Here is a 12,953-nt window from a genome sequence, read left to right as displayed (position 1 = left end):
AAAAAAAAAAAGGCACTACCACTGTTATAGATATAGAGGATAGTCTGGGAGAACACATAGATTGAATACTTATTTTTTTCATCGATGTGGACGAATTCGCGTGTGAAATCTTATTTAGTAACTAGCTGTTCCCGTGCGGCCTTATCCGCATGAAATTGTGAAAATTTTATTTGATTGTTTACATTTGTCAAACTATCAATAGCAAATGTCAAAATGACATGACATGACAAATCTTGGCAATCTTGCTTTAACCTTATTTAAACTTATGGTCTCTTTTCCACATTAGGGTTTTTATCCAAAATATTTACCCCCCTAAGTTTAATGGCGTGAAAATGTATAGTCTAAAGCATGACGTAAGTATAGGGCTTTTCATTAAAAAAAGAATTATTCGAAAATATGGTGTAATTGCTGACATCTTAGGCAACAAAGAAGTGTGTTTACGCTTATTATAATAAGTATAGATAACTAATCATTATTTATAACAGGTATTTTAATAAGCGTAGTGGCAACGCATAGAAACAGCCATGAAAGTTTGCATCCGGAGAGAGATTTGGAATCAATAAAACTGAATCCAAGAATTATAGAGAACAGAGAACAATTGAAACGAATTATAAAATATTTAAATGGACATTATGATGAATATGAGAAAAAGGAAAATAAAGTGTTGGGTAATTTCGTTCCTAAAGGTAAGGTTAATTAAGACAAGTATTACATTTGTTAGCTTTTAAACTATTTTGAGATACTCTGTATTATTAAACAATATTATTAGGAAAATATTAGGAAAATATTAAAAAAATATTAGGAAACGGAAGGAATAGTTTTATAAAATACATGGTAAGAAGTAACTCGGGCGCTCAGTCGCAGTCTAAGCCCTCAGTCGCCAACAACTCAGTATTTTTCAAGTCGTCACCACGGAATGTTCGATATCTTTACGTTGTCGCCTTGGAGTGCTGTTTGTGTTTCAAAGTAATTTACAATTATTGTTAGTATGGCCGTCTGTCTAAATTATAATGGAAGTCATTTGTGTCGAAATATCTAACACATTTAAGAACTAACTAATTGTTATCTGTGATTCCGATCGAACGGAATTCAAAAAACATAACCTCAATTTTAAGAGTGCGCGATTGTCGATTGTTTCGCAGCTTCAACTGTTTAGTTGCACAACTAAAAATCGAGTAGTGTACCTCCATATAAGCTCATAGAAATCAAAGCGAAACCAAACAGTTGTGCGATAGTTTCAAAAGTGTGCGCACGCTCTAAAAAAACATATAGCTCATGAGCTCAGTGAAAATGTATTTTTCTAATAATGAAATATTGCAAAATAAACATTGATTTTCGACTTTTTAACACTGCACTATACTAGAATATTTAACAATGTATACTTACGGGAATTGTTAGAAGAAATGACAAAGGAAACTTTAATTATTGAGTGAGGAGTGACCTATAGTAGGCATGAAGTGGGAGCAATATCATGTTTTATCTGATGAGTGTGCTTGCCGTAAGCATATTAGTCCCTTTTCCAATCCAGCCCTTTCTTAAGAGTAATGGATTAGAAGGAAAGTGGATTTTACGGTGGAGGAGACGCACAGGTAGTGGACATATCCTGTTAATGTGCGTCTTGTCCATCGATTAAGGGTAGGCAACGCATCTGCATTGCGGATTCTGGGCAACGGTCGCTTCGCCATTTTGGCGGATTCTGGTGGCCGCTTGCTTGTTTGCCTTCTTATCTCTCTCTCTCTTCTCTCCACTATTCCTATGTCCCCAAAGTGGGGCAGAGGGCGTCGACAGTACGCCACCAGCTCGTTCTGTCCTGGGCTCTGCGTAGTATCTCTATATTGCCGTCTTATAAAAATGGTTAAAAGGCAAAGTATTACATTTTGATTCTATTTCAGATACAGACGTCGAGAATAATATAATTAACGAACAAGAAGGGAGGATTCTTACTGCATTAAATCTCTTACAGAAGAATTATAACAATCTTCTTCGTCATGGCAACGAACAGAAAAGACCTAGATTATTGTATATCGACAACCCTGAAGTTCTAGAACTGTATAGGAATAATCTTAGAGGTTCCGCGTAAGTTTGTTCATGAATTATCAAACTTGCTGGTTTCTTTTCTTCATACTTTCTACCAGAGGCCTTGTTTTAATCCCCTCCCCTTCACACCCTTAAAAGAAAAGGATGGCGAAATAAAGTGGATTTGTTGGTGGAGATTCATAAAAGGGAAAATCTCTTTATGTGCGTCTCCCCCGTCTATTAAGGGTAGGCTACGCATCTGCAATTGTCTATGGGAAGGGTCGCTTCGCCTTTTGTCGAATTCAGGCCGCTCGGTCGTTTGCCACCTTAATATAAAAATTCTTTACAAATGGGTAAGGTGCTGGCAACACCATTCTAACAATGGTAGAGCCCGCTTTATTATATTCGAACAATGGCCGACTGACCCTCAATACCATGACCACACAGAAGACAGACGTGAAGTGGGAGCAATTCTGCCTAGCGGGCGTGCCGGAGAAGTGGTTTTCTTACAAGGAAAAGATTGGAAGGGGAAGTGTATTTGGTGATGGGAAGCATATGTAGAGGAAACATCTTCTTTCTGTGTCTCCCCTTTTGTCATATTCTTTTCAGCAGCTTGCCCTTACCACTATGAAGGGTCGGCACAATATGTGCTACAGTTTTGTCTATTTCTATTAGCCGTCATAACTGAATTCACTTTAAGCATAGCCTCTTTCACACAAGCCATTCCGTGTTCCTTTACTTTTATATCCATTCACATTCAATCTTAATACTTTCTTGTATTTGTCCTCCTTTCGCCACATATGCCCACCATGCTAACCTTTTGCTTCTCAATTTCTCGACTACTGGCGCTACTTTTAAACTTCCCCTAACAGTCTTTCTGTATTATTCTCCTCTCAACAATAAGAGCGTGCGCTCCTTTGACTAAACTATCGCACAACTCTTTAGTCTCGCTTTGATTTGAGCTTACATGGAGGTACACTACTCAATTTTTCGTTGTGGAATTAAACGGTTGAATTGACTGCAAAACAATTGACAATCGCACAACATTGTGCGCCCACTCTTAATGGAAATCTTTATGTAGTTCTAGGCTTTGGTCCTCTTCGGATTCAATTTCTGATTCCACAGACTCGGATTATTCAGATGATGACAGAATTTTCACAGATGAATTATCTCGACATAGGAAGTTTGATATTGTAGGTAAGAACATATATCTCTCTTAGTTTTAATACTCTAATTTATATTGGCTTTAACGTCCTTCTGATGTAGCTAAAGACAATCTTAATAGCTCATAACCAATATGAGACTGTGATCTATCTCTATTTGAAATTTCATCTAAATCCGTTCAGTCGTTTTGGAGTTACACGCTAAAAAATATCCAAAATTTAGCAATTAACCAAATCATTACTAGCTCTCTTTTCATCCCCACTGAGAGGGGAGCCTACCCTAAGTTAGTGACTATAGTAACCTGCACTGCGCGACTTCACACATATCTTTGAATATCTACACCCATATATGTGCAGACATCACGATGTTTTCCTTCGCCGTAAGAATGTCTAGTAAATTATGTACAAACGAAATTCGAAAATTACATAGTGTTATGACGGGATTCGAACCCAGGACCTGTAAGATTAGAAGTCAAGTTCTTACCCTTCAACAACCAAAGCTCGCAGTGACTAACTATATGGCTATATTTTAAATTGGCTCACCTATGAGTAATGCCTAAATTTAGTCCATTTCCCTTCCAACCTTTTTGTTGAAAAGAAACGATTGATTGAGCCGAATGCATAAGTGGCTACATCCTATTCCTTTCCTTTCCTCCCTTGATTTAAGGCTATATACCTATGACCAGCTATGACTATGGGTAGCAGTCGCTATTTTGGCGAATCCAAGCCGTTCGTATGCCCTCTTTATCATAAAGTTTCAGGACCGCCTAAAGACAAAAACGGAGACAAACATCATAATCGAGCGAAACACAAAAACCACGGAAGTAAAATTACAAAGGACCCCGAATTGGGAAACGGTAAGACGGTCAATCAGAAGGGACGTTTTAAAATAGCCAGAGATAAAAGAATACCACAGATTATAGAAGGGAAAAGACCGAAGATAGAGAAAAAAGACGACAAAAGAATAAAGATATCGGACGAAAATTTAGATGCTGGTTTAAAGTTCGATAAAAAAGAAAAGATATCCGCTAATGTTGTGTTGAAAGAATTCACAAAAGACCGCGATGTACCGAGTAGACCGAAGTATGCCGAGAAGAAGTTTCCTAGAGGTGATGTTTGGGAAAAAGAGGATGATTTTGTGAGAAAAAGACCAGTAGACAAGGAGTTCAATCCTAACAAACGGGGGGGAAGAATCTCTCAATCTTTAGGCAGAACTTTCATACCTTACATAGCTACGAAAACTGTTTATGAAGACGATTAAACATTTCTTTGTGTAATGTTTTTATTTATAACTAGCTTTTGCCTGCGATTATTCCGATTGGAATTGAAAAAAAATAAGTAGCATATATAGCCACACCATATCCCACAATAGCTGTTGGTCTCGACTTCGTCTGCGTAGAATTAAAAAAAAATAGCCTGTGTTACTCACAGATAAATTACCTTTCTAGGGATGAAAGTAATTTTTAAAATTGGCCCAGTAGTTTTTGAGATATTTATTGAAATTTAAAAACATACAAAAATAAAATCTTTCCTCTTTATAATATTAATATAGATAGGTATAAAAATTTTTAAGATCTCTTGAACCCTTAGGAGTTATCTGTTGTATAAACTTTCGCATATCTAATACAAGTGGTGGCATCTTCGATAGATGTAACGAAGAAACTCAAAAACTACTGGGGTTTATTCAAAAATTCTTTCACCATTAGAAAGCTACATTATCACAAACTCACATAGGATATATTTAATGCTTTACAAACGGATTGCTATTAAATTATTTTTCGAGTATAAAATAAATTTTATAACCTATGCGATCAATTTATATTTGTTATAAAAATAACTATAAAACAAATCGAAACATGAAGACTAGTTTTGTATTGGGATTATATTTCGGTAAATAATATAAATATTATAATTTATTCAGAATTTTCTTTAAATTCATATAATTATATTATTTATTTAATTTAATTTATCAGTATCATCATCATCATCAACTTGCCCTTATCCCTTAGGTCGGCACAGTGCTGCTCTTCCATACATCTCTATCAGCTGTCATATCTGTATCCACTCCGTTCACGAATATCCTCTTTCATAGTTTCTTCAGTCTTCCTCTACCTTCGTAGCCATCCACATTCAATCCTAACACTTTCTAGTTTATGTCCCCATCATTTCGTTGCATAACATGTCCATACCACGCTAACCTTTTGCTTCTCAATTCCTAATTATTTTATTTCAACACGAATTACTCATTAAAACATACGAACTGAATGGTAGCTTGTTACGACTAGAAGCTTCTATAACCTTCGTTTTTTTTATCAGAAATTAATTTGATCTTGTACTTTACCTTAACACGTATATTTTACGAAAAGATTTTTAAGGAGTAAACTCAAAAACTACTGGAACAATATTAGATATTCTATTACCATTAGAAAACATTTATTGTCCTTGAGTAGTTACTGTTGCTCGCGACTTCGTCTTAAATTAAAAAATAATCAATATAGCCTATTTTACTCTCTGGTAACACTAGCTTTTTAATGGTGAAATATATTTTAAAAATCAACCCAGTAGTTTTTGAGTTATTTAAATACATACAAAAATACAAATTTTCTCTGTTTGTACTATCTGTTCTCGTGCGGCTTCATCCGCATGAAATTATGAAAATTTTATTTTTTTGTTTACGTTTGTCAAATTAACAATAGCAAATGTCAAACTGACATGACATGACATACTTGATGTTGGCAGCAACTTATGGTCTCATTCCCACATTGGGGTTTTTATCAAAAATATTTACCCCCTAAGCCTAAAGCATGACGTAAGTGTATGGCTTTCTATTAAAAAAAGGTATTTCAAAAATATGCTGTAATTGCTGACATCTTAGGCAACAAGAAGTGTGTGTTTACGCTTTATTATAATAGTATAGATATAGAAGTATAAATAAAAATAGATTAAATGTTATCAAAGTGTTTTAAAACATTAATGTTGAAAAATAAAAGTTTCCTTCGTCAGTGATAACCGATCTTTCATCAAGCAAACGTTATGACGTAGAAATGGAGGCAATTAAATTGTTCGGGGAACCTCTTAGTTCTGTCATACTGCGGTTAAGACGAACGCCGGAATATCTCGCAATTCTTAATGATCAGGTAAAGCTTCCACCTTACTTCTTTTAAACAATTAATATAATTGTAACTAGCAATATTAATTTAACATTGCACTAGAGATCTCGTCAGGAATGTGCGCGAATATATCATTCCTTCTAATGACATTGACAGCTGTCAGCTAGGGACGCGACTTTTATGCCGATAAACTAGTGTTGCATCAATTCTAGAGCGCAGTACTAATTTTCTTAACACATCTTACTAATATAAATGTGAAAGTTTAGATGGTTGTTTGTTAGAGTTTGTAGCCTAAACTGCTGAACGGATCTCGATGAAATTTGACATGGATGTAGATATAGTCTGGAAGAACAAATAGGCTACTTATTTATTTTTATCCCACATTTTATTTTTATACAAAAGAGACGTAAGCTAGTATTGCATAACACATTCCAATGACACTTGACTTGAAGTAGAAACAACCCTACTTTCTTTAAAAATTAGCAAAATTCATAAAAAAGGTTGTGTTAAGAAGGAAATACACATGTCGGGAAAACGAGGTAGCTATCATGCTAGCTACTGGCACAAAACATTCAAATCCCTGTAAAATCATACGAGATCGTATGACTTTTTTAAAGAAAAGGGGGCAAACGAGCAGCGAAAACAGAAGTGGTCAGAACGCCCATGGACATCGACAACATCAGAGGAACTACCGGCAAGTTGCCTTTAAGGAAATGGTAGCTTCTTGACGGACTCTAAGTCGTACTGGTTTGGAAATACCGCCTTGGCTTGCCATTATCAAGCTCCCCTCGTCCCTTCACTAAAGTTATATGCACGTAGGCACAAAATAAAATATTTTACCAGTGTTCTGCCAGTGTGTAATGCCAATAACTGGCACGCAAGAATATGCTTAGCGCGTGTGCTGGCATGCAAGTGTGTTATTTCTGACAATTCCCAACTGCTTTGCTGAAAATCATTAGCCATTTCTCTTCATTCCAGATGGATAATTTAAAAATGGAAAGAGATGAATTTGCTGATCATTTGTTGGAGACGTTTCGTAAAGATTTAATTTCTAAGATAGAGAAAATGTACCACGTTAACAACAGCGGTACACTCCACCCTGAGATATTGAGGAAAGCAAACACATTGAGAAGCGGACGACCAAGTGGCTTTAAAAGGTATGTAGTAAAAAATTTTCGATGATGTCACAGATGTATAAAAAACTGAAAGAACACATAGGATACTTAGCACACCTTGACTAAACTTTAACAGTTACGCGATTGTCGATTGTTCCGTAGCCAATTCAACTGTTTAGTTGCACAACTAAAAATCGAGTAGTGTTCAATCTACGAAATCAAAGACTAAACGGACGTGCGATAGTTTAGTCAATAGTGTGCATACGCTCTCGCTTTATTTTTTAAATTCCACGCAGACGTAGTCGCGGGAAAAAGCTAGTAATATAAATGCGAAACTTTTGGTCCCTTTCCCACGTGAAGGTTTTTTTTTTCAATTTTTTAATAGCGCGAAAATGTATAACCTAACGCTTGTTGTTAGTGTATCGCTTTTTATAAAAGAAATAATTATTTTAAAATATGCTGTGATTACTGACATCCTGCGGTACAAAGTATTGTGTGTTAACGCTCTATTATATTAGTATAGCTTTCGCCTGCGACACCGTCCGCAAGTAGTAAAAAAAAAATCAAGTAGCCTATGTGTTATTCCAAACTATCCTTTACATCTATGCCATATTTCATCGAGATCCGTCTAGCCGTTTAGGCTACAAACTCTAACAAACATCCATCCATCTAAACTTTCGCACTAGTAAGGTAAGATAGAAGTATGGATATAGACATAGATTGATCTCTTACAAAGCCGATGCGAGTTAAGAGTATTTTTCAGACTTCGGTTCCTGCGACAAAATGAGGCCGAGGAGAACTTCGATAAGTATTTGGAGAGCGTCGTCGCGGCGTTGGACAACCATCCGATACTTCACAGCCCGCTTTCAGTCGCTGAACGTAACGATTTCAAGGACATGGGCTTCGAATTAGCAGGGTATGTTGTAAACTGACCTTGTTAAATGGACAGGTTATAAACTGCGCAGATCAAAGTAAACAATCGATCGCTATCTAAGTATCGATGGTTGTTGGTCCCAGTCAAAGAAGAAAAAAAACAGTGTGTTCACGCCGCTCGTTTGCCCCGTCCTCTTATAAAAAAAAGGTAGCGCCAGAGGTGGAGAAATTGAGAAGCAAAACCGTAGCGTGGTATGGACATGTTATGCGACGAGTCGATATCATAAACCAGAAAGTGTTAAGATTGAATGTGGATGGGTACAAAGGAAGAGGAAGTCCGAAGAAAGTAGGGATGGATATTGTGAAACAGGATATGCGTGAAAGGAGTGGATTCAGATATGACGGCTGATAATGATGTACGAAAGAGCAGCACTGTGCCGACCCTCCGTAAGGGATAAGGGCATGATGATGCTATATTGCGAATCCGGCACTGAGTGCCGTAGCTAAAAGGTATTTTACAGCGGGCACACAACTCCAGCGTCAATAAAGTTGTTATATACTTTCAGAGAGTATATCCATAGTTTGATCGACAGTTTAAAACCAAGTGACCTTCCTTTGCCCTCTACAATGCAGCCGTGGGGAGATAACGACAGTATTAATCTAACATCCCTGCATGATCATGCTGTATGTATAAAATATATTTTTTATTTTTCATTATTTCATCTAAACTAATATAATAAAGCGTACACAAAGTACTTCGTGACGTAAGATGTCAGCAATCACAGCATATTTTTGAATAATTCTCACTTTATCACAAAGCCCTACACTAACGACACGCTTTAGGCTATATATTTTCACACTATACAACTTAGGAGGTAAATAAAATGGATAAAACCTCCATGTGGGAAAGGGACCATAAACTACAAGCTGCCAACATTAAGGAAACAAGGTTATGGTGACGGTAATTTTATTTGCAATTGAGAATTTGACAAATGTAAACAATAAAGTTTTTATAATTATACGCGGATGAATCCGCACGGGAACAGCTAGTATAGTAGAATTCGGGGTCCTTGACCAATTTGGGGGGTCAACATACTTGTATTTTCCAGGTAACAAGTCCGTCCCCTGTAACAATATATGTGAACGAGCAGAACATATCAGATATCGATCCTAACCTCACAGTACCGCCTAAATACTACAAACAACGTATGAAACTGTTCCATAAACAATAAACTCATAAACAAGAATTGTTTTTTTAAGATTAAGTTTATTTTAGTCCCTTACTCTTCCCACACTTATACTAAAAGGATGCGAAAGGAAAGTGGATTTGACAGTGATGCATAGGAAGGGGAAATATCCTTTTTATGTCGTCTCGTCTTGCGGGTAGCGGTCGCTTGGCTTTTCGGCGAATTCAAGTCTGGCTGGTTTGTCAAATTATTATTTTAAAAAGTACAAGATATGCTAGAGAAATGCATTGCTGTCGACCTTCGATAATCTGGGAGGGGGGTCATCAGTATCGCATTTTGAAATTATTTGTGTACTTTTTTTTATAATTTTCGACTCTAGTTCTAGAAGTACCTTCGCAATGTGCATAGAAGCATTGAGAATGTTTTATTTGGAAGTCAATTTTTTTTTAATTTTTTTACATAATATAAAATCATTGGAGAAATGACGGTTTAAAAAAAAACTATTTCATGCATTATTTCAATACTTTATTTGTTTTTTATTTATTTATAAACAAAATTATAATATCAAAATTCAATAAAATCATAACAAGGTTTACTGTCTTAGTGAATCTTCAATTGTTCTTATTTCATTAACTTAGGAGTTTCCTGAACTTAGTTTAAGTATTTCAAATGCAGTTGTCTGATTTTTATTACATTTCTTTTGCTTAATTAAAACCTACATCTATACTATTATAATAAAGCGTAAACACACACTTCTTTGTTGCCTAAGATGTCAGCAATTACACCATATTTTTGAATAATACTTTATTTAATTAAAAGCCCTTAAGTCACGCTTTAGGCTATATATTTTAACACCATTAAAGTTGGGGGGTAAATATTTTGGATAAAAACCCTAATGTGGGAAAGAGACCATAAGTTGCTGCCAACATCAAGGAAGCAAGGTTATTATGGTAACGGTAATTGTTATCAAGTGTTGAAAGCCTTCAGTCATTTCTGCATTTGAATTTAACAGTAGTAGAGCCCGCTTTAACATCTTCGCACAGTAGGGCTCGTCCCAGTAATACCACGACCATACAAAGCAGGCGTGAAGTGGAAGCAATTCCGCGTACAATCTGATGAGTGTGGTGCCGGAGGCCCAACTTTAGTCCCCTTTCATTCCCACCCTTTTTTATAACAAAAGGATAGGAAGGGAATGTGGTTTTGACTGCAGGAGACACATAGGAAGAGGAAATATGCTCTTTATGTGCATCTCTGTCGATTGAGGGTAGGCAACTAATCCGCTATTACGAATGTCTACTGGCAGCCGTCGCTTCACAGTTTGGTGGATATTGGTAGCCGCTTGCTTGCCATCTTATGTTATAAAAAAAAATTGAATTTCTCAAGCAGATAAAGCCACATGAGAACAGCTAGTCTTGATATATTTTCAATCACCATGTATCTGAAAAAAATAACAGATATCAATCTTACTAATATTATAAATGCGAAAGTTTAGATGGATGTTTGTTAGAGTTTGTAGCCTAAACGGCTGAACATATTTAGATGAAATTTGGCTTAGACGTAGAGGATAATCTGGAAGAGCACATAGGCTACTCACTTTTGTTTTTATTTAAATTAACGCGGTTAGAGTCGCGGGCGAGAGCTAGTTATACATAATTCTATTTGAACTAAAAAAGGACAGAAAATAATTATTTTGAATAGAAATTTAACAAAAGTATAAATCAAATATACTCTACAGTAAACCTGAGGTTCGGTGTCGGTGTTAACCAAACAGTTTAACCATCAAGTTAAAACTATAAATACAGACAAATAATACCATCAGTTGAACTGCACAGTTAAGTTTTAACTGTCAGAACATCTGATAAGCTTCAAGCATGCTATTTTGTTTTCAACAAGAATAAAATTGGAAATCATCTTTACCGCATCAGCAATGTCCATCCATTCAAACCCTTTAGCTATGTTATCATTCTTTGATGGTTTTTTATCCCAATTCCAGTAAACAAACTCTTTAAATCCACCAGCAACCTGAGGATATACAAAAACAACAGTGGTAGTGCCCGCTTTAACATCTTAGCACTGCAGGGCCGGCACGCCCGGTGTAATACCACAACCACACAGAAGACAGACGTGAAATGGAACCAATGCCGTGTTTCGTCTGATGAGTGTGGTGCCGGAGGCCTAATTTATGCCCCTTTCTCTTTACCACCCTTTTCTTATAAGGAGAGCATGGGAATGGGAAGTGGATTTGATGGTGGAGGAGAAGCATAGGAAGGGGAAATATCCTCTTTATGTGCGTCTCCTCTGTCGGAGACGGGTAGGCAACGCATCTGCAATTGCGGATGTCTATGGGCAGCGGTCGTTTCGCCATTTTGGCGGATTCAGATGGTCGCTTGCTCGTTTGCCACCTTATGTTGTAAAAAAAAATACAAAAAACACAATAAATGCAGAATTAGCCAGGGCATTAATTAACCTTACTAATATTATAAGTGAGAAAGTTTAGATGGATGTTTGTTAGTTTGTATCCAAAATTGCTGAACAGATCTCTATGAAATTTGTCATACATGTAGAAAATAGTCTGGAAGAAAACACTGGCTACTTCCTTTGTTTTATAATTACATACGGACATAGTCGCAGGCGAAAGTTAATATGGATATAGTAAACAACATCTTATCAGTTTTGACATAACATTAAAGTATTTTTACCTGAAATCTTCTATCAGCATCTTCAGCTAGTGGTTTCTTAGCTTCTGTGACCAGGACAGCTCTGTATCCATTGGGCAGACTCATTCTAACACCATCGAGGTGATGTCCACGAAAGGTACCAGTTAATTCTAAAAAAAGATATCAAATAAATGTGTTAAGTTTACATTAATGATAAAAGTCGATTATCGACATAAGTGTTTTACTAAAAAAATACCTCCATTCTCCTTTTCAGTAACGTAAGGTTCAAAATATTTCTCTACGTTCGCATTACCATCGGACTCTATCTTACACGGGACGTAATGCGCTTTTTGTTCCAACTTTTCTGTATTATCACTATTTTTTAAATTGTTTTCAACTTGAATGGACATTATGAATAACAAGAATTATTTTATTTACTACTCAAAATTACAAATACAATACTATAGTAGTAAATACAATAAACTTTTTGACAACTATGAATTTGCCGCCATAAATGGGAATTGTCAAAAATCAAATGACATTACGTTTCGATACAACAGAAAATGGAAACCTATTACAGCTTATTTATAATTTCATTTAAAATTTATAGATATAAAATTACTATTGTTAAAAGCTTTTAAATAAAAATGGGAAAAGCCAAAGAAGGTACATTCATTTAATTATAGCATTTATGTATTTTAAAATGTAGATTATGATCGACTACAGATTAAATTACTAACAGGACCGTTGAAGCCTCATCGATTGATCTCGATACATCGACATCCGACCGATATCGTTTTACGCAAACTAAAATAAATGTTCAAATCTGTGA

At 35.9% G+C, this 12,953-nt stretch overlaps 3 protein-coding genes across 4 annotated transcripts in view; 2 read left to right on the top strand and 1 right to left on the bottom strand.

The window, feature by feature from the left end:
• The window catches only part of LOC106110528, a 4,775-nt gene extending 319 nt beyond the window's left edge, over positions 1-4,456 (top strand). The window contains exons 2-5 of the mRNA XM_013292419.1: positions 486-686; positions 1,893-2,076; positions 3,098-3,213; positions 3,941-4,456. Coding sequence (XP_013147873.1) covers positions 486-686; positions 1,893-2,076; positions 3,098-3,213; positions 3,941-4,440 — 1,001 coding nt within the window. The 3' untranslated portion in view covers positions 4,441-4,456. The remainder of the gene's footprint in view (positions 1-485; positions 687-1,892; positions 2,077-3,097; positions 3,214-3,940) is intronic.
• Positions 4,457-5,961: 1,505 nt separating this feature from the next.
• LOC106101681 lies at positions 5,962-9,536 on the top strand. 2 transcript variants are annotated; one of them, XM_013281106.1, is made up of 6 exons: positions 5,962-5,988; positions 6,183-6,316; positions 7,268-7,446; positions 8,168-8,320; positions 8,844-8,961; positions 9,387-9,536. In XM_013281106.1, the coding sequence occupies exons 2-6, from the start codon at positions 6,224-6,226 to the stop codon at positions 9,507-9,509; spliced, it is 666 nt and encodes a 221-aa protein (XP_013136560.1). In that variant the 5' UTR covers positions 5,962-5,988; positions 6,183-6,223; the 3' UTR covers positions 9,510-9,536. The 2 variants fall into 2 exon arrangements, with proteins under 2 accessions (XP_013136560.1, XP_013136482.1); XM_013281028.1 differs by lacking the exon at positions 5,962-5,988 and having other exon boundaries at positions 6,106-6,316.
• Positions 9,537-10,642: 1,106 nt separating this feature from the next.
• Positions 10,643-12,617, bottom strand: LOC106102342. Its single transcript, XM_013281820.1, has 4 exons — positions 12,378-12,617; positions 12,164-12,291; positions 11,382-11,486; positions 10,643-10,902 (listed from the first exon to the last, which is right to left on the bottom strand). The coding sequence occupies exons 1-4, from the start codon at positions 12,529-12,531 to the stop codon at positions 10,888-10,890; spliced, it is 402 nt and encodes a 133-aa protein (XP_013137274.1). The 5' UTR covers positions 12,532-12,617; the 3' UTR covers positions 10,643-10,887.
• Positions 12,618-12,953: the final 336 nt, after the last annotated feature.

The sequence above is a fragment of the Papilio polytes genome, unplaced genomic scaffold (genome assembly GCF_000836215.1).
Source record: "Papilio polytes unplaced genomic scaffold, Ppol_1.0 DF824493.1, whole genome shotgun sequence".
NCBI classification, from domain to species: domain Eukaryota; kingdom Metazoa; phylum Arthropoda; class Insecta; order Lepidoptera; family Papilionidae; genus Papilio; species Papilio polytes.
Note: the sequence above shows the minus strand (reverse complement) of the source record. Positions and strands in the feature narration are given on the sequence as shown.